This window comes from Hyperoodon ampullatus (assembly GCF_949752795.1).
Source record: "Hyperoodon ampullatus genome assembly, chromosome: 6".
In the NCBI taxonomy this organism is placed as follows: domain Eukaryota; kingdom Metazoa; phylum Chordata; class Mammalia; order Artiodactyla; family Ziphiidae; genus Hyperoodon; species Hyperoodon ampullatus.
Genome location: NC_136919.1, coordinates 70,944,261 through 70,966,690, shown reverse-complemented (window position 1 = coordinate 70,966,690; position 22,430 = coordinate 70,944,261). Strand labels below are relative to the sequence as shown.

General features: G+C 35.2%; 1 protein-coding gene across 1 annotated transcript in view; it reads left to right on the top strand.

Annotated features, from left to right (window-relative positions):
- JAK2 (Janus kinase 2) overlaps positions 1-7,254 on the top strand; it is a 138,647-nt gene extending 131,393 nt beyond the window's left edge. The window contains exons 22-24 of the mRNA XM_079706852.1: positions 5,117-5,234; positions 6,756-6,869; positions 7,125-7,254. Coding sequence (XP_079562978.1) covers positions 5,117-5,234; positions 6,756-6,869; positions 7,125-7,232 — 340 coding nt within the window. The 3' untranslated portion in view covers positions 7,233-7,254. The remainder of the gene's footprint in view (positions 1-5,116; positions 5,235-6,755; positions 6,870-7,124) is intronic.
- Positions 7,255-22,430: the final 15,176 nt, after the last annotated feature.

Genomic DNA, 22,430 nt, shown 5'->3' with positions numbered 1-22,430 from the left:
ATCAAAAGCTGTATTCTTTCTGGCACATGTTTAAATTGATAGCTAATTTTTTCCTTTGTAAATTTAGATGGTTGTAAATAATGTATTTTATAAAGTATTGTAAATAATGACATTGAAGTACGGTACATCAATCTTTTAGATGTATACAAGGAAATCCAGACAACACAGCAATTTGATACCCATTGTCACCCACTTAAAAATGTATAGGAACAGACTTTCTTCTTGATAGAAACTTTGCATTATTCCTTTTTCTTCTTAAAATTATATTTCCACTTCCCATCTCAAAATTTTGTATAATGTATTATATTTTGTACTTGGAAAACCTTTTGATTACCTATCTCCATTGTAACCAAAATACATATATAAATTTAAATTAATTTTAAAATTTCCTATGACCACAAAAAAAGTATTCACCTTTTTCTTCCAGATTAAGTTATCATTGAAGTTACTGCCAGGATGCAATTTCCAAAGCAATATAAATGAATTACTAATTTGGATAATTCTTTAAAATTTTTTATTGGAGACATTTCTTTAAAAAAATTTTTTTTAAACATCTTTATTGGAGTATAATTGCTTTAGAGTGGTGTGTTAGTTTCTGCTTTATAACAAAGTGAATCAGCTATATATATACATATATCCCCATATCCCTCCCTCTTGCATTGGAGACATTTCTTAATAAATGGAGCTTTTCTTCCCCCTCCAACTAGTCCATATATCCTTAGATAAATATTATTTACTTCTATAATGGGACCAGATTCAACATAAATTCTAATTTTATTTCTGTATTTGTAAACATGGAGAAAACTCTTTTGTTTAAATAAGTAGATGGGAAAGGAAGGAGTTTTGTCATAACAATGTCACTCATTTCTGTGACTCCTTCTGATACGTACGTAGCAAAACAGTATATAGTGATCTACCAGTAAAATTTGTTAGCTGGCAATTTCTTTAGATCCATTCTTTTTTCAGTTTCATTGAAAATGAAGAATTAAACCCACTTGATTTTCAAAAGTGGATTTACTACCCAAACATTAGAGTCATTCATTTTCTGTTTCTGGGAAGTATACCAAAAATCTTTTAAAATTAGTTCAAATTATGATATTACTCTCATTTAGAGGCATCTTGTTTAAACTGATACATTCATAAAACAGAATGGGCTTCCCTGGTGGCGCAGTGGTTGAGAGTCCGCCTGCCGATGCACAGAACACGGGTTCGTGCCCCGGTCCGGGAAGATCCAACATGCCGCGGAGCGGCTAGGCCCGTGAGCCATGGCCGCTGAGCCTGCGCATCCAGAGCCTGTGCTCCGCAACGGGAGAGGCCACAACAGTGAGAGGCCCGCGTATCGCAAAAAAACAAAAAAAAAAACACGATAAAACAGAATATTGTTAGTTTCAGTACAGTAGTTTTAAATAACATCTTTTATCACATTTTAAATATGTGATTTAAATATGGCAAACCCTTGCACTGCCTCAAAGATTGAGTCACTTAATGAAGAGTGTCCTTCATTACAATCTGTTTGGCAATGCCAGGCCTCATAAACAAATACACTTAATTTCCAACAGAAAAGGTCTTACTTCATTTTCAATTCAAGTAAGTATATTAATGTTATGAAATATTATTTTAAAAAACAGATATAAATTGCAGAACACATGTGCCAGAGGCATGTTTACAGTGAAGCTAACAAAGCATATCCACCAGAGTGCCTTCCTTGCGAGATTCCTTCTTTTCTAGTTTTAAATATTCGCTTTCACACCTCATTTTATATGCTTTGTCATAAAGAAAGCCCCTAAAACTTTGGGCCCAGTATTTCTCCCTGCATATCTGGAAAGATTAACCACAAGGGCAGTCAGGATAAGCTTAAGATGATATATATCTAATATAATTAATTTCATGATTAAGTTATGAGAATAAGATAAACCACTTCTCATTACTTAATTTCTAATAAATAATACAGAATAAAATATAGTTAAGATTATAATTTATGAAGTAAGGCGTATGGTAAAAGGCTTGTTATTCCTTCAGTAAATGTTTTGGGGAGATTGAACTCTGATGTTTGACTTTGGGGAATCACTAATAAGCTTGTATAAAAATCAGAAAGAACATTTTCATCATGGTCAAAATTTTCTTATATATTTAATGAAAAAAGAAAGCTATATACTGCTAAAAACTAATCAGATGGAGAGTTGACATATAGTTTTATTTTTATATTAGCAAGTAAAAATATTAAATGTTTTATATAATGAAATGAGGTTAACTAATTTTTATATAAGTATTTCAGAATGAGTTGATAGAATAGATTTTAGCTAACTTACTGAATAACAAACACTAAATCTATAGTCTGAAAGAAATCACATTTTTATCCATAGGATTTAGCCATCATATCTTTAAAAAAATACAGTTTCACTTAAAAGAATCATTGTCATCTATATTGCTTTTATTCAAAAGTGCTCTTTGTTTAGCTAACAGCATGTCCTGTGGGTTGGTATTAAGAAGAACTGCAGGGAAAATGCTTCTGCTAACGTATTTTTTAAAATTGTTCAGGCAGGGTTTTGGACTCATGGAGAATCCTTATACTGTTCTTGCTATAGAGCCCCTTGGAAAATCTTTGTACATCCTTGGGCTTACTCTTCACCTGGTTTGAAGATCTCTGTACTAGTCATGAGATAAGGATCTAACCTAAGACTGTAATAGCAGTATTAGTTAGGAGACTGATTTGAGACATTTTTAAGACATACTTTAAAGGGACTTAGTGGCTCAGTAGACTTGGGAGTGAAAGATGAGTCAAAAATAATTCTTAAGATTTCCAGTTTGGGGAGTTAGATAGATTGTGATACCATTCATTGCATAGAGAAAATAAAATAATCAGCAAGTGTTAGAGAGGTGGGGATGGAGTTCTTTTTGCCTGTGTGGAACTTTAATATGGAAATGTTCAATAAGTCTGAAACACAAAAGAAAGGTCAAAGATAGGGTGGTTATAAATTTGGGAGACTGTAGTATATAAGTGAATGATACTACCTAAGGGAAATTTTTTTACAGAGAGGAAGAGATCTGGTGATGGAACCTTTGGGGAAAGGTTAACACAGGAAATGAACCTCTCCACAAAAGCAGAATAGAAAGAAAACAGTTTCATTACTGAATAAGCAGTAATCCAGAAAGTAATGTGCATCATAAGCAATCTGCTAAGAGATTACAAAAACAGAAAGAAATCTCACCCTTTTATAAAATGGCCAAACAGATTCAACCCGTTACATACATGTTCTCAGGATAAAAAATAACTAGTCCTCAAGTAAGAGGACTTGACAGCACCATCTGTCACACATTGTTCATCCTAAATTCACTTAGTAATAGGAGTGCCCATCTGTGTTAGCTAATTGGCTTTACCCAAAAGAAAAATAAACTTCTCATACCTTTATGATAGGAGATAGTTTTGCAACTTGAAGGATGCACCTGCCCAAGTTAGGATCCTGCCCTGCCATTGAAACTGGGAGGTAAGGGCATGATAATCCTTAATGATTACATTCCAAAGAGGTGGTTCCCAGGTTCTTGAGAAAGACATTGCTGTATGTAAACCTGGCAAGAGGCTTTTAAGCAAAAGCTTTTAAAGAGATTTTTACATAAATTTCAGAGACAGAGAATTCACAATTGTAAATTTTCTAAAGTAAATGCTCTAAGAAAAGAGGAGAGTCATTTCTCTCCTTTTCCACATGGACAATCTTTTTTTTTTTTACTTTGTATTTATCCTTACATAAGTAATGGGAAAGAGAAAAACAGCCTTGGAGATGAAGGGGGAAATTACAAAGAGTGCTTTCATGAAAGCCAAAGCAAGAGAATATTTTTCAAGGGATGAGGGAGTAGTACTGTCTTCAGGGAGGTTATATTCCATTTGTGGGATAAAACTAGCATATTATTTTAAAATAACATAAATATGTAACTTTAAAAAAAAACTAAATATAAAAAGAATATAACATTACATGGTTAATTGTATAGTATAGACTATAAGTACTTTAGAATTTCAGTAGCATGAGGTCATTATGACCTTAAGTAGTCACAGGCGGATTTCTGGAAGTTAGATTTTGAAGGAGAGGTTCATTTTATGTAATTCATATTTTAAATCTCAGTCTAAAACAGATCTCCATTACAATTCTCTATAATAGGATAAATTTAGCAATGGTACCATGATATTCATAATCCATTGGCCAAAATTCTCAGTTGGGTAGTGTTGATACTTGAGTAGAGGATGACACCGTTTTCCCCTATGACTTTCTATTTTTTGTGCTCCCTCTCATAATCACCCCCTTTCAGATGAACAGGTTATTTCTTTTATATGTTAGTAGCTTCAAGTCTTCTCCAGCTTAAAAGGCACTTTTTCTCTAGGATTCTTATCTGGATTCATTTTAAGCTTAACTTGGAAAGATCAGCTTTTTTCAGTTCTTGGAAGGTACTTTGCAGTTAACCCTGATGTTACTGAGACAAAAATTAATTTTTTTGGATTTTAGTTATCTTTGTGTTTTGGAGGTTCCCAAGACCACCCTCAGGTTTGATGATTCACTAGGAGGACTCATAGGACTCAGCATACAGCCATAAGCATGGCTATGACTCATTATAGGGAAACGATGCAAAGCAAAATCAGCAAAGGGAAAAGGCGTCTGGGGGAACACCTGGAAGAAACCAAGGACAAGTTTCTAAGTGTCCTCTCCGAGTAAAGTCATATGGGACACACTTAATTCCCCCAGCAATAAATTGTGATAACATGTGTGAAATGTCATCTACTAAGGAAGCTCATTAGAGACTCAGTGCCCACAGTTTTTATTGGGACTGGCCATGTAGACATTCTCTGCCTGGCATATTACTAAGATTCTAGACTCATTTGTTTGCAGAAATGGTTTAGGTACAGTGAGCCACTTTTATTATCGTTTAGGGAATTGTGGAAACCCTCCTGAAATCTAAGATCCCAGGTACCAGTCAAGTGTCAATATTGCAAACAGACCTTTTTGAAGATGGCAGCCTCAGGCCTGCTGTGTTAACCCTTTTCTCTACAGCTTTTTTTTTTTAATCCAATGATTTGCAGATAAAATCAAGAATTGACACATCAAGTAACTGTCTTTTAAATATACTGCAGGTATGCGCCAGAATCACTGACAGAGAGCAAGTTTTCTGTGGCCTCAGATGTTTGGAGCTTTGGAGTGGTTCTGTATGAACTTTTCACATATATTGAGAAGAGTAAAAGCCCACCAGCGGTCAGTGTGCTTTTTATTTACTCTCAAGTTTTTTTTTTAACATGAGAAAAGCTTTTTCCAAAGAATAATAGTAAGCTTAGGGTTATTTTAGAGCTCCTATTGCTTATTTGTAAGACAGCAACCAACAAAATAATCCCAAACTTACTCATTAAATTAACTTGATGTTTTAAAAAGTGGGGATTGGAGTACTATTTAGTATATTCTCTTAATATTATCTTCAGTAAATTCTATTCATTCCAGGAATTACTGCAAAAGTTAAACCTTTTAAAGTAATATTTTTTCTGCTCATTGTATAATTTTAATATAGGAAAGTATAAAAAAGAAAATAAAAATAATATCTAATTCAACTACTCAGAAATAACCACTTTAATACTGTGGTATGTTTTCTTACAGGCTTCTTTTAAGTTTATATGTAAAAGCAAAATTTTATTAAAAAGATTTATAACAGGTCATACTGTACAGTTTGCTATCCTGCTTTTTCATTACATATTATAGCATGGATATTTTCCTATATTAGTAAACATTTACTGCAAATATGACTTCTAATTCCTTGGTAGCATTTCATCATAAGGATATAATTTCTGGACAATTATTTTCCATTTTTCAGTCTTTTAAGTAACACTTCATTGAACATAGTGCACATCCTTATATATATTTATGTTCATCTCTGGTTGTCATCTTAGAGAGTAAAAGTATAATTATAGGTGAAACGTTACAAACTCTTTTATAGGATTTTCATTATTTCAAAATGCTTTCCAGGAAAGCTGTACCAGATTAGACTCTCAGTAGCTGTGCATAGGGGTATACGTTTTATCATTTGCCAGTGTTGACTATTATATTTCTAAACAGTTTTGCCAAATTGATGGGAGAGAAGTTGTACTTATTTGATTTTAATTTGCATTTCTGCTATTAGTGTGATTGAATACATATTTATTGTGTTTTTGGGGTGAGTCTGTGCGTGTGTGCATTGTATCCTCATGTACTTTGCCCATTTATATATTGGTAATTTTTCTTACCAGTATATAAGAGCTCTCTATGTTTAAATAAAAGATGTGTTCATTGTAAATACTTCTCTAGCTTATGGTTCAGACTTTAATTTTATGAATTTTAAACATAGAACTTTTTCTCTCTGTTGCATTTATGCTTAAATATTCATTCTGTATTTTCTTTTTATTATGTCTTCTTTTACATTCAACTTCTTTATTTCAGCTGAAATGTAATATGATGTGTTAAAACAAAGTAAGTGTTTTTAGTTCACTGGTTTTGAACCCTTTTCAGGGAATTTGTGCTGAGTATGTTACAGTTATGGAAATGGCATTATAGATGTTGCACATTTAACAATCTTTTCTGAACTGTGACTGAAAACAAAGTTTTTGCAGTTAAAATAGTCTGTTTTTAAAATGTTTCAAGGTAAGGAAACATACAGGATTTTTCCCATTTACTGGAAGAAGTTGAGAAAGAATTCTGATTCAAATTAAATGTACCAAAAATGTGTCATTGAAAAGTGGGTTTGTGTTTCAGGAATTTATGCGTATGATTGGCAATGACAAACAAGGACAGATGATTGTGTTTCATTTGATAGAACTCCTGAAGAATAATGGAAGATTACCAAGACCAGATGGATGCCCAGATGAGGTAACAAAAAAAATTTTTTATCCACAGTAATCATGCATTTTCTTTCTCTCTTTACCCAAGGATTTCAGGTCAGTTTATGTAATTTAATTTGCTGAGGTTGTAGAAAAATAGCATAATCATGACTGTGGATATAGGTATATCCATGACACATGCCTGTACAGGCAAATTAAGTGGGAGTTCTGAATTTATGTCTTCACCAATTAAAAGATGGCACTTTGTGTTCATTGTAATTTTGGTTTATTTTCCCTTTTACAGATTTATGTAATCATGACAGAATGCTGGAACAATAATGTAAACCAACGCCCCTCTTTCAGAGACCTAGCTCTTCGAGTTGATCAAATAAGAGACAGCATGGCTGGATGAAAGAAATAAACTTCACTCTGAGACCAAAATAGACTTACAGAACAAAGTGTTGTATTTCACATTACTGTGGACTGTTATTACATATATCATTATTATGTATATCATGACTTTAGCCAGCAAAAGTGTGGAAATATCTGCTCAGAGCTTTCAAAAGTTTAGTGAGTTTTTCTTCATGAGGACACCAGCCAAAGACACTGATGAAAAGTCCTTAGCAAACAGTTTTGTAAAAAGTTTTGTGAACTGAATCAGTCAGTTAATATCACCTTTCTTTGGCAAAAGAAGAAACTTAGACTTTTTTCAACTCAGAATTATGAGAGATGAAAAAATTGTAAATGTTAAATATGCACAGAATACGTATGTACAGTTTTTAACACAGTGAATGTATAATACCTTGGCATCTTGTGTGATGTTTTACACAAGGGCTGGTATTCATAAATAATGTTTTCTAATTTTTCCATAGTTGATCTATAATAACTTCACTGTACAAATTAAGATGCTCAGATAATTGAATAAGCACCTTTGTGTCCTTGTTCATCTATATCACTGGCCAGCAGTATAAGCAGGTGTATACTTTTAGCTTGTTGTTCTATGTACTGTAAATATTTTTCAAAGCAAAGGGAACAAATGTTTAGTTTTATTTGTATAAGGAACTTCCCTGACTCTAAAGAATACATTTTGAAATGGAACAAGTTTACAAAGATATAACACAATCTATTTTCTTATTTCTCTCCCTTGTATCTGTTTGTGGTGAGTATGTTTTTTAAATAGAACTATCTCCAGGTTTTTCTCAGACTACAGTGAACAGTTTTAAAATTTTGAGATGACGAATGCCAGGAATATTGTCATCCCTTGAGCTACTGGCTGCCAATAAGACTCTTCAACCCCTGGGACCTATAGTCATGGATTAAATTTAAGTGTAAGCCATAAAATAGATTGTTTTTACTATCTATAAGCCTATTAAGATGCACAATGGGTTAGGAATTTTTTTCTAAAGAATGTATATTTTAGGGATTTCAGAAATCTATTGCCGTTATAAAAGAGATTTTCTTTTGTTAGATTCTTACAAGGGAGAAAGAGTAAATTGGTAAAATTTAAAAAAAGTATGCTTGTTAATTTTATTCAAGAATGCCAGTAGAAGATTCATAATGTCTTGAAGAAAAATCAGCATTTTTCAACTGAGTATACAGGGTCGTTTGTTACTGTTGTCGTTTGTTTTAGTGCTACTCCATTTTAGACACGATACCTAAAATATGGTGGGTTTTTTTGTCTGTGTGTTATTTATACAAAGTTTAAAATACTTGGCATTTTGGTTAAAAAGAAAATAGCTTCTTTATTTTCAGTGCTATATGTTTTTTTTTTTTAACTTAAGACTTTTGATTATCTTTCTATTTTTTGGAGCTGGTTTTAAAATGAATATTATATAAGAAAAAAATGCCTCACATACAAAGTTTGAGTTTTTTGTTGGAAGGAAAGGGAAGAAATGCTTTTTATGCCATCTTTTTTTTTTTTTTTTTTTTTTGCGGTACGCGGGCCTCTCCCCGCTGTGGCCTCTCCCGTTGCGGAGCACGGGCTCCGGGCGCGCAGGCTCAGCGGCCATGGCTCACGGGCCCAGCCGCTCCGTGGCATGTGGGATCCTCCCGGACCGGGGCACAAACCCCTGTCCCCTGCCACCAGGGAAGCCCCTATGCTATCTTTAAAGCATTTTACCAAATAGTAGTTACACCAAATCCACAAATCATCTAAAATGATAATATATTAGATTTTAAAAGATTTCTAGTAAACATTATATTTTGATGAAAGTTGAGTATAATTTTTGTTTAATTTGTAAAGACTCCTCCAGGATCTGTGTATGTAATGCATTTAAGAGATCTTCTGTTCTGCTACTTTACATGTCAAAAGTAGCATATCATATAATATGTTTGATTGCAGATTTTTGTACTAAAACTTAAGTACCTAAAAGTAGATTTTTAAAGGTTGATAACATTTTGTTTATAAAAAAAAGGATGTTAACTAGGTTTCTTTTTTTAAAGTTTTTCTTTTAATGTTTCCATTTTTAGTTTTAGGAGAAAAACCCCACATAAACATCTTAAGTTTTTAGAATGAAATGACTGCCTTATTGTAAAATTCTAAGTTTTCAAGAAAATTATTATTTATTGAGGGTTTGTGATGTTTTAAATTTTGATTCTGACCATACATAAAAGGAAATTAACCATGCAGCTGTTTAGTTGGCTCTGCACAAGACACAGGTAAGTCAGTATTGTACCAGTTAATGCCAAAATGTTTCTTCAAAGTAATACTCTTCAGAAATGACGGTAAAGATTTTCTTAAAATTCTGCAATTCTGTAAATATTCCAGTATTTTAAGTTACACAGTCTTTATATAAATAATTCCCTATATCCATGGCTACTTGCTTTGGGAAATAGTCACTTTTTCATGTTATTTATATATGCTGCCAGTAGCACTATAATTTGCTATGGAAGAGTGCTTTCTGTAAAGAAAAAAGTGCTTTCTTTAAAGAAAAGCACTCTTTCTATGGAAGAGTGCTTTTCTTTAAAGCAGAACCCAAGACTTCTGCTTTAAAGTCAAGTGAAATTTTTATCAAAACCATAACTCCTGATACTTAAATTTTATTTAAAGAGTTTTGTTATAGAGTAGACTTTAGAAAATACCTATAGTTGTATACCTGGGGAGCCATTCTCTTTGGGGTGACATGATGTGGTCAGATTGAGACTGTATTATTTTCTTCATTGTGCCTTTAGCATGTTCCCACAAAACTAAAATACTCATGTAATAAATATTCAGAAGTTATTTTCTTTTGTATTGTCACCTAACCAAGGAACTGCAGGTACACACACTGATTTAGGGATGTGCAGAGAAAGACTTTTATAAAGTAAACTTACCTTTCAGTTTAAAAGAAGTGCTTCCTAAGAGTGCTATCAACTACTTTGTGCTGTTTATGAACACTGCTATATCCACCCTAGGTCTGGTATGTAAATTATTTCTAATGAAAGTTTCTCTAATTTTCCAGTACAACTTACTAAAGATCTTTAATCTCCTATATTAGAATAAATAATAACAGTAAGTCAGCAGAATTATCCAAACAAAAGACTGGGTTATATGAAATAATCTTCATTTTATTTAAGAAAAAAAAAGTATAAATATCAGAAAATACTTTATATTGACACCTTGATTTGGGTTGGTTGTACTTAATTTCAAGATAACTAGCTGCTAACTGTTTTATGATACTGACAGTAACATTAGAGAGATTTCAGAATGACAGGGAGAGAATTTTTAAACTGTCACATTAACCAAATGCATATAATATGCATATCACATTATATACCTAAATATTAAAATTACCAATTTTGTTTTACTTTTTTTTTTTTTTTTTCGGTACACGGGCCTCTCACTGCCGTGGCCTCTCCCGTTGCGGAACACAGGCTCCGGACACGCAGGCTCAGCAGCCATGGCTTACAGGCCCAGCCGCTCTGCGGCATGTGGGATACTCCCGGACCGGGGCACGAACCCGTGTCCCCCGCACCGGCAGGCGGACTCTCAACCACTGCACCACCAGGGAAGCCCTTGTTTTACTTTATTACAGTATGTTCTTCATAGGTTAAGAAATTAACTTCTACTGTGCTTATGCTAGATGTTATTGCTTAGTGCAGGCCCTAAATATTGTTCTTTTCCAGTCTTACAAATTTATAAGGAAAATCCTTATCTCCAACTGAAACACCAATCATTATTAATATGTTTTTTAAAGTTTTTAATTATCATTTTCCATTATAAGGCCTTTCCTTGCATAGCAAATTGCTTAACATCTTATTTTGAACTGGAACAGATATATAAAATGAGATCATTAAAAGAGCTTCTAGGAGTCCCTGTTCCAGTTATCCATATTCTTAGTTTTTGTGAATATGTGTTATGTTTTTAATACCTGTACTAGGAAGCACTCCTATAGATGCTATTTATTGGGGTCAAGCAAGTCAACTTTGAGCAGTGTGAACAGACAGTAGCATAGCTTTTAAGTCTGACAACAGGTAAATAGCGTTAATAAACAGAGGTGGTAAGGAAAAGGCATATAGCAGGATTTTATAGAGACAGCAGGCAGCTGGAAAGGCAATTTAACAGTTGCAGATGATAAGCAGAACAAGTACACTAAAAACACAAATGAAAGTATGCAATAGAAAGGTTTGTTCATCAATTATCATTTCAAGAACATAGTTGAAAATGTTTAGTGCTTTTCACACACAAAAAAAGATAATTAAGTATTTTTAATGAAAAAGTTTAGGGTGTTTCAAATGCTTGGAATATATGTGAATCTCAGAGCATGAATTTTCTAGTAGCATGGAGTATAAGCTTGTGAGTTGCAATTTATTTACTGAAACTAAAAACGTTAGAGATTAAGAAAGTTGTAGATACTAAAGAAAATGGAAATAAAATGAGAAAGATAAACCTACACTCAATTATGAAAATATCTACTTGAAATTTTTTTCAACTTCAGCAACTTGAAATACACATATGATACTTTCTTCTTCTGCAATAATAGTTTTGTTGAAGGTTGCTGTAATGAACTTTTATAACTATCCCCAAATTTTGTGTGTGTGTGTGGTACACGGGCCTCTCACTGTTGTGGCCTCTCCCGTTGTGGAGCACAGGCTCCAGACACACAGGCCCAGCAGCCATGGCTCACAGGCCCAGCCGCTCCGCGGCATGTGGGATCCTCCCGGTCCAGAGCACGAACCTGTGTCCCCTGCATCGGCAGGCGGACTCTCAACCACTGTGCCACCAGGGAAGCCCCCAAATTTTAAGTATATAAGAACAAAATTTATTTTATATCCTTAGTAACATTTAGGATGTTGGACTAATTTTGGTTGGAGAGGAATGAGAAGAAAGTTGTTTGCAGAATCAAAGACTTCACCTTGATTCTTAAGAGCAAATAACTGAATTCTCCAACAGTACTGATTAAAATACTTTTCATCTGCATAACCAAGGTAGCCTAAGCCCTTGAGTGCAAGATGCAGGTAGCACAGATCTAAATGACAAATTTGAAGTAGTTTGTGTCAAATGATAGCACTTATTGTCTACTGTTCACAAAGCATTTTAAAAACAAAAGTCAATGTTTCCCACAAATTCTGCCAGCATATTGTTTCCTTCTTTTCTTCTTTCTTTCTTTTAAAAAGTGTTTTAAATCCTTGTTTCTATCAGTAATTTGAGGATAGCGTGAATCCCATGGTACCACTTCTTTTCCTTCCTGTTACTAGTTTTGTAACATTATAATGCAGCTTACTGAATAGGAATTCTTGATAATATAGTAAAGGTATTGGTGACAAAAAAAATTGAAACAAAGTCTTACCTTTTTATTGAAGGACTTTGAGAAATGTTGAAGTTGAATTCTAAAACTCTTGAGTATACCATTATAATTCTTTAAGGTGGCCCAGTTTACTTCCAAAGCTACTATTACAGAGGAAGAAATTTCCAAAAATTGAGACTACCATTGAGGACAATCTTTTTCCTAAAAATGATTTGGAAATCTGAGACCTAAGGAATGATGAGTGTGGTGATGGGAAAAGGGAATTTCTAAATTTCTGTCAGATCTCAGATTAAACTCAAATTTAATAGGAATTTTTTCTAACATCTTGAATTTCTCTTATTTTAGGATTACTGTGATAAATGTAGAAGGTTAGAGTATGGATAGCTCAAATACCAACTACTATGGGTCTAGTAATTATCTAGGTCATTTTCTTATAGTTGCTCCAATGTGGCCACTTAAGGGTCAGATTCTTTTTTTTTTTTTTTTTTTTTTATTTTTTGCTTTATCACAAATTTAATCAGTTATATGTATACATATGTTCCCATATCCCCTCCCTTTTGCGTCTCCCTCCCACCCTCCCTATCCCACCCCTCCAGGCGGTCACAAAGCACCGAGCTGATCTCCCTGTGCTATGCGGCTGCTTCCCACTAGCTATCTACCTTACGTTTGGTAGTGTATATATGTCCATGCCGCTCTTTCACTTTGTCACAGCTTACCGTTCCCCCTCCCCATATCCTCAAGTCCATTCTCTAGTAGGTCTGTGTCTTTATTCCTGTCTTAAGGGGTCAGATTCTTAGTAGAGTCATTTTTCTTTTCTAAACTTAAAAAAAAAAAAAAAAAAAAAAAAGACCGTATCCACATTGTATACCACTTCAGACCTTCCTATATATGCACTCACTTACCAATGCTGACAAATGCAAGCTCCCTACAACTTTCAAGTTGCATCAGATAATTCATGTTAATGGTTGTAGTAATGAAGCCATCACCTCTTGATAAAATCCTAAATCCCATTCACATATTGAGAATAAAGAAGAGTAGATAGTGCAGTTGTGGATATAGACAAAGGAATCCTGGGTAATCTTATGGGAGGGTTAATCCTGAAAGTATTTCACCTTAGAATTCCCTGTTAAGTAAACATTCAGAGAAAACCAAGAGATTTAAACTTTCAGTTCTGCTGCAGCTTTGAGGATATGAGCGCTAATTATGGTGTTTTCAGGGAATCTAGTTTGGTGTGGCCCAAAATGATCTCAAATATAAAGGATCCATAGAAAGGATATCTTGGGCCTGGGCCTAATATGAGAATTGAGGTTTCATGTATTGCTTCTCTTTAGAGCATGCTTTTTCAGCAGAGGTGATATCAACTCTCGGGGTGAGTATTGATGAAAAACCTCATTCTTTTTATGTATAAAGCACAGAAATACATACAGTACATAAATAGGTATGCAATTATATGAAAATTTCATGGTGAAAGAGATTAGGAGAAAATGTCTAAAAACCTTCCAAAGATGGGAAATAATGCAAAGAAAGTAGAGAAACACTGCTCTGAAGTGTACTTATGTGGACATGGGCCAAACCAGCACTACCTCAGAAGTGACTTCAGTAAGAGAGGGAAGATATGTCAGTGTGAGGACACTGAGAGTATTATATATTTTTGTTTTTAATTTATTATTTTTATTTATTTATTTTTGGCTGTGTTGGGTTTTCATTGCTGCACGCAGGCTTTCTCTACTTGCAGCGAGTGGGGGCTACTCTTTGCAGTGCTCAGGCTTCTCATTGCGGTGGCTTCTCATTTTGGAGCACAGGCTCTAGGTGTGCGGGCTTCAGTAGCTGTAGCACGCAGGCTCAGTAGTTGTGGCTCACGGGCTCTAGAGCACAGGCTCAGTAGTTGTGGCACACAGGCTTAGTTGCTCCAGGACATGTGGGATCTTCCTGGACCAGGGCTCAAGCCCGTGTCCTCTGCTTTGACAGGCAGATTCTTTGCCACCAGGGAAGCCCTGAGAGTATTAGATCTTTAAGCAAATATTCTAAATAGTGTATATAAACTAAAAAAGAAAAAAATTAGTTAATATGTAATCTTTTTTAAAAGTCATCCAATTTTAATCTCTCTAGAATTTAAGGACTTTCCTTAACAGATACAAAAATTAAGTCTTCTTCAATGGAGATACATCCCTGAGTACCATTCTGTTGTCTTGTTTTTACATTTCACAATAAATCAATGATACAATAATCTCAAAAAAATTAGGGTATTTTAATGATATGCAGTGTATTAGCAGTTTTTCTTCTTGATCATAAGAGGTAATAAAATACTAAAACCATGGCATATTACTGTATATTAAAAGTCAAAAGAAAATTTCCACAGAAATAGTAAAGAAACTAACAATACCAAATGAAGATCATATCTGTGCTATGAAATTACCCAGTCAAGGCATTCATCTTTGAAAAGTGCTGCAGCTTTTATTTTTTCTCTTTTATTGTATCCATCTTAATGGGTGTGACGTTGTTTAGCATTGTGGTTTTCATTTACATTTCACTAATGATTAATGGTGTTAAGCATCTTTTAATATGCAATTTTACTGGCCATTTTTTTAATCTTTGGAGAAATGTTTAAGTCATTTGCCCATTTTAAAATTGGGTTCTTTTTTTGTTAAGCTGTAGAAGTTCTTTCTATATTCTGGATATTAACCCCTTATCATATATATAATTTGCAAATATTTTTCCCATTCTGTGGGTTGCCATTTTATTCTGTTGATTATATCCTCTTATGCACAAAAGTTTTTAATTTTGATAATTCCAAGTTAACTACTTTTACTTTTGCTGTCATATTCAAGAAATCATTGCCAAATCCACTGTTAGAAGAAAACATTGGGAAAAAGCTTCAAAAGTGTGTCATGGCTTTAACTTTTGACATTTAGGTCTTTGATCCATTCTGGGTTAATTTTTCTGTATGTTGAAAGGTAAGGGTCCATTTTTTTTGCATGTAGATTTCTAGTTTTCCCAACGCCGCTTCTTGAAAAGAGTGTTCTTCTCCCACTGAATGATCTTGGGGGTACCCTTGTTGAAAACTGTTTCACTATATACATTAGTGATTATGTCTGAGCTTTCTGTTTTATGCCATTAGTCTTTATGTTTGTCTTTATGCCAGTACCACACTGTTTTGATTACTGTAGCTTTTGTAGTAAGTTTTGAAATCAGGAAGTGTGAGACCTCAAATTTTGTTGTTCTTTTTAAAAATTGTTTTGGCTATTTGGTGTCCCTTGAGATTGCATATGAATTTTAGGATGGGCTTTTCTATTTCTGCAAAAAAAAAAATCATTGGGATTTTGATAGAGATTGCATTAAATCTGTAGATTGTACTTAGGGTAGGGGTAGTATCCTCCTACGTAGATTACCTTATTTTATCCTCACAACTCTGAGATAGGTACTATTATTTTTCTCATTTTAAGTATGTAGACACTGAAATTTAGCAAGATACAGATTTCCAAGTCTCACGTGCAGAAAGAAGGGATGTTGGAGTTTGAATTTAGGCAGTCTGAGTCCAATGCCAGAGTTCATAACCACTTCACTATGCTGCCTTTCACAGCTTTGGCAGCATGCATATAAAGCAGCAGTACACTAGATAAGCTTTCTGCAGTGATCCATGATTGTATTTCCCAGGTGGCAAGATGACAGAATCAATCATTTCAGTTCCCAGTGAAAATTATTTGAATATATTTTTACGTGTACTCTCACATCCTATCCTCCAAAACAGAATTTAAGTGCATGACAATTTGATAAAATGTATAAAAGTAAGTCTTTGTAGAAGGAGCAATGTAAGGGATAATAATACCTTTTGCTAGATGACAAGAGAAAGTTGAAAGTAAATGAACTTAAAAAAAAAAAAAGGTTTGAGAGGTACAATATGACTGTGAGCTGAACAGGAAGGAGCAGGTGTAGCAGATGCCATGACGGAGCACACAAGGTCTCCAGGACCCAGGGTACAGCACCCAGGGCAAAAGCAGTGACTTCATAGGAGCCTGGGCCAGACATACCTGCTGGTATTGGATGGTCTCCTGGGGAGGCAGGGGGTGTCTGTGGCTGTCTCTGGGGTCATAAAAGCTGGTGGTGGAAATATTTGGGGAGAGTTCATCTACTGGAACTCTTGCTGGAGGCAGATATTTCGCTTGGGTCTATAGCACCAAGACCTGGCCCCACTAAACAGCCTGTAGGCTCTAGTGCTGGGATGCATCAGGCCAAACAACAGGGCAGGAGCACAGCCCCACCCATTAGCAGACAGGCTGCCTAAAAACTTCTTGAGCCCACCTCAGACATGGCCACCTTGAGACATGGCCCCTGACACGTCCCAGCCCAGCAGAGGGCCAAGACCCAGTTCTATCCACCAGTGGGCAGGCATCAGCCCATTCCACAAGGAAGCCTACCCAAGCCTCTATACCAGACTCATCTGCCAAGCGGCAGACAGCAGAAGCAAGAAAACTGCAATCCTGCAGCCGGTGGAACTGAGTCTGCAAACACAGGTCAGAACCTACCCTGGGACCAGGTGGTCCCTGGCCCTTGGGCAACAAGAGTGGAATCAACTGCTAGGACACATGGGACATCCCCTACAGAGGGCCACTTATTCAAGGTCGAGAACCATAACTAACCTTCCATATACATAAGAATACAAATATAAACTTAGACAATGAGACAGCAGAGGAATATGTTCCAGATGGAGGAACAAGATAAAACCCCAAAGCAACAACTAAGTAACATGGAGATAGGCAATACACCCAAAAGAACTTAGAATAATGATCGTAAATATGATCCAAGAACACGAAAAAGAATGGATGCACAGAGCAAGAAGTTACAATAAGTTTTTAACAGAGAAAATATAAAGAACAAAAAAAGATGAGCAATAAAATGAAAAAAGTACTAGAAGGAATCAGTAGCGGACTAACTGAGGCAGAAGAATGCCTAAGTGAGATGGAAGAATAGTGGAAATCACCGCATGGAACAGAATACAGAAAAAAGAATGAAAAGAAATGAGGATGGTCTAAGAGACCTCTGGGATAACATTAAATGCACCAACATTCATATTATAGGGGTCCCAGAAGGAGAAAAGAGACAGACGACCTGAGAAAATATTTGAAGAGATAATAGCTGAAAACTTCCCTAACATGGGAAAGGAAACAGCCACCCAAATTCAGGAAGCACAGAGAGTCCCATACAGGATTAATGCAAGGAGGAACACGCTGAGAGTAATCAAATTGACAAAAATTATAGACAAAAAAAGAAAGCAACAAGGGAAAAGCAACAAATAACAGACAAGGGAACTCCCATAGGTTATCATCAGCTGATTTCTCAGCAGAAACTCTGCAGGCCAGAAGGGAGTGGCACAATATATTTAAAGTGATGAAAGGGAAGAACCTATAACCAAGAATAGTCTCCTCAGCAAGGGTCTCATTCAGATTCTAAGGAAATCAAAGGTTTACAGACAAACAAAAACTAAGAGAATTTATCACCACCAGACCAGCTTTGCAACAAATGCTGAAGGAACTTCTCTAGGGGGAAAAGAAAAGGCCACAACTAGAAACAAGAAACTTACGAATGGGAAACCTCACTGGTAAAGGCAAACATACAGTAAAGGTGGGAAATCATCTACACACAAATATATCAGAATGAGCAATCGTGAGAAGAGGAGAGCACAAATGCAAGATATTGGAAATGCATTTGAAATTAAAAGACCAGCAACTTAAAACAATCTTGCTTATATATAGACTGCTATATCAAAACCTCAGGTTAACTGCAAACTGAAAATCTACAACATATACACAAAAAAGAATCCAAACCCACACTAAAGATAGTCATCAAATCACAAGGGGATAAAAAAATCACAAGAGAACAAAGGAGGAAGGGAAAAAAAGGCCTACAAAAACAAATCCAAAACAATTAACAAAATGGCAATAAGAACATACATATCAATAATTACCTTAAATGTAAATGGATTAAATGCTCCAACCAAAAGACACTGACTGGCTGAATCAATACAAAAACAACACCCATATGTCTGCTGTCTACAAGATCTGGATCTGAAGACCCACTTCAGATCCAGGGACACATACAGACTGAAAGTGAAGGGATGGAAAAATGTATTCCATGCAAATGGAAATCAAAAGAAAGCTGGAGTAGCAATACTCATATCAGACAAAATAGACTTTAAAATAAAGACTGTTACAAGAGACAAGGACACTACATAATGATCAAGAGATCAATCCAAAAAGAAGATACAACAATTGTAAATAAATATGCACCCAACATAGGAACACCTCAACATACGAGGTAAATACTAACAGCCATAAAGGGAGTAATCAATAGTAACACAATAATAGTGGGGGACTTTAACACTCCACTTATATCAATGGACAGATCATACAGACAGAAATCAATAAGGAAAAACAGGCCTTAAATGACACATTAGACCAGATGGACTTAACTGATATTTATAGAGCATTCCATCCAAAACCAGCAGAATACACATCTCAAGTGTACATGGAACAGTCTCCAGGATTGATCACATGCTGGCCAACAAAGTGAGCCTTGGTAAATTTAAGAAAGTGAAATCACATCAAGCATCTTTTCCGACCACAACACTATGAGATTAGAAGTCAACTACAAGAAAAAAATTGTAAAAAAACACAAACACATGAAGGCTAAAAAATATGCTACTAAACCGTCAATGAATCACTAAAGAAATCAAAGAGGAAATCGAAAAGTACTGAGACAAAACAAAAGTATGATCCAAAACCTATGGGATGCAGCAAAAGCAGTTCTAAGATGAAGTTTATAGCAATACAGTCTTACCTTAGGAAACAAGAAAAATCTGAAATAAACGACTTAAACTTATACCTAAAGCAACTACAGAAAGAAGAACAAAAAAACCCAAGTTCAGTAGAATGAAAGAAATCATAAGGATCAGAGCAGAAATGAATGAAATAGAGACTAAGAAAACAACAGAAAAGATCAATGAAACTAAAAGCTGATTCTTAGAAAAGATAAACAAAATTGATAAACCTTTAGCCAGACTCATAAACTAAAAGAGGGAGAGGGCTCAAAACAATAAAACTAGAAATGAAAAAGGAGAAGTTAGAGTGGACATCACAGAAACACAAAGGATCATAAGAGACTACTACAAGCAACTATATGCCAATAAAATGGACAACCTGGAAGAAATGGACAAATTCCTAGAAAAGCACAACCTTCCAAGACTGAATCGGGAAGAAATAGAAAATATAAACAGAGCAATCACAAGCACTGAAATTGAGACTGTGATTAAAAATCTTCCAACAAACAAAAGTCTAGGACCAGATGGCTTCACAGGCGAATTCTATCAAACATTTAGAGAAGAGCTAACACCTTCTCAAACTCTTCCAAAATATAGCAGAGGCAGGAACACTCCCAAACTCATTCTATGAGGCCACCATCACCCTGATACCAAAACCAGACAAAGATGTCACAAAGGAAGAAAACTACAGGCCAATATCACTGATGAACATAGATGCAAAAATCCTCAATAAAATCTAGCAAACAGAATCCAACAGCACATTAAAAGGATCATACACCATGATCAAGTGGGGTTTATCCCAGGAATGCAAGGATTCTTCAATACACAGAAATCAATCAACGTGATACACCATATTAACAAATTGAAGGATAAAAACCATATGATCATCTCTATAGATGCAGAGAAAGCTTTCGACAAAATTCAACACCCATTTATGATAAAAACCCTCCAGAAAGTACGCATAGAGGGAACTTACCTCAACATAATAAAGGCCATATATGACAAACCCACAGCCAACAGTGTTCTCAATGGTGAAAAACTGAAACCATTTTCTCCAAGATCAGGAACAAGACAACATTGTCCACTCTCACCACTATTATTCAACATAGTTTTGGAAGTTTTAACCACAGCAATCAGAGAAGAAAAATAAAATGAATCCAAATCAGAAAAGAAGTAAAGCTGTCACTGTTTGCAGATGACATGATAGTATACATAGAGAATCCTAAAGATGCTACCAGAAAACTACTAGAGCTAATCAATGAATTTGGTAGAGTAGCAGGATACAAAATTAATGTACAGAAATCTCTTGCATTCCTATACACTAATGATGAAAAATCTGAAAGAGAAATTAAGGAAACACTCCCATTTACCACTGCAACAAAAAGAATAAAATACCTAGGAATAAACCTACCCAGGGAGACAAAAGACCTGTAGGCAGAAAACTATAAGACACTGATGAAAGAAATTAAAGATGATACGAACAGGTGGAGAGATATACCATGTTCTTGGATTGGAAAAATCAACATTGTGAAAATGACTATAATACCTAAAGCAATCTACAGATCCAATGCAATCCCTATCAAACTACCAATGGCATTTTTCACAGAACTAGAACAAAAAATTTCACAATTTGTATGGAAACACAAAAGATCCCAAATAGCCAAAGCAATCTTGAGAAAGAAAAGCAGAGCTGGAGGAATCAGGCTCCCTGACTTCACACTATACTACAAAGCCACAGTAATCAAGACAGTATAGTACTGGCACAAAAACAGAAATATAGATCAATGGAACAGGATAGAAAGCACAGAGATAATCCCACACACATATGGTCACCTTATTTTTGATAAAGGAGGCAAGGCTATACAATGGAGAAAACACAGCCCCTTTAATAAGTGGTGCTGGGAAAACTGGACAGCTACATGTAAAAGAATGAAATTAGAACACTTCCCAATACCATACACAAAAATAAACTCAAAATGGATTAAAGACATAAATGTATGGCCAGACACTATCAAACTCTTAGAGGAAAACATAGGCAGAACACTCTATGACATAAATTACAGCAAGATCCTTTTTGACCCACCTCCTAGAGAAATGGAAATAAAAACAAAAAGAAACAAATGGGACCTAATGAAACTTCAAAGCTTTTGCACAGCAAAGGAAACCATAAACACGAAAAGACAACCCTCAGAATGGGAGAAAATATTTGCAAATGAAGCAACTGACAAAGGATTAATCTCCAAAATTTACAAGCCGCTCATGGAGCTCAATATCAAAAAAACAAACCAATCCAAAACTGGGCAGAAGACCTAAATAGACATTTCTCCAAAGGAGGTATACAGATTGCCAACAAACACATGAAAGGATGCTCAACATCACTAATCATTAGAGAAATGCAAATCAAAACTACAATGAGGTATCACCTCACACCAGTCAGAATGGCCATCATCAAAAAATCTACAAACAATAAATGCTGGAGAGGGTGTGGAGAAAAGAGAACCCTCTTGCACTGTTGGTGGGAATGGAAATTGATATAGCCAGTATGGAGAACAGTATGGAGGTTCCTTAAAAAAACTAAAAATAGAACTACCATACGACCCAGCAATCCCACAACCGGGCATATACCCTGAGAAAACCATAATTCAAAGAGAGTCAAGGACCACAATGTTCATTGCAATTCTATTTACAATAGCCAGGACATGGAAGCAACCTAAGTGTCCATCGACAGATGAATGGATAAAGAAGATGTGGCACGTATATACAATGGAATATTACTCGGCCATAAAAGGAAACGAAATTGAGTTATTTGTAGTGAGGTGGATGGACCTAGAGTCTGTCATACAGTGAAGTAAGTCAGAAAGAGAAAAACAAATACCATATGCTAACACATACGTATGGAATCTAGGGACAAGACGGGAATAAAGATGCAGACCTGCTAGAGAATGGACTTGAGGATACGGGGAGGGGGAAGGGTAAGCTGGGACAAACAGAGAGTGGCATGCACATATATACACTACCAAACGTAAAATAGATAGCTAGTAGGAAGCAGCCGCATAGCATAGGGAGATCA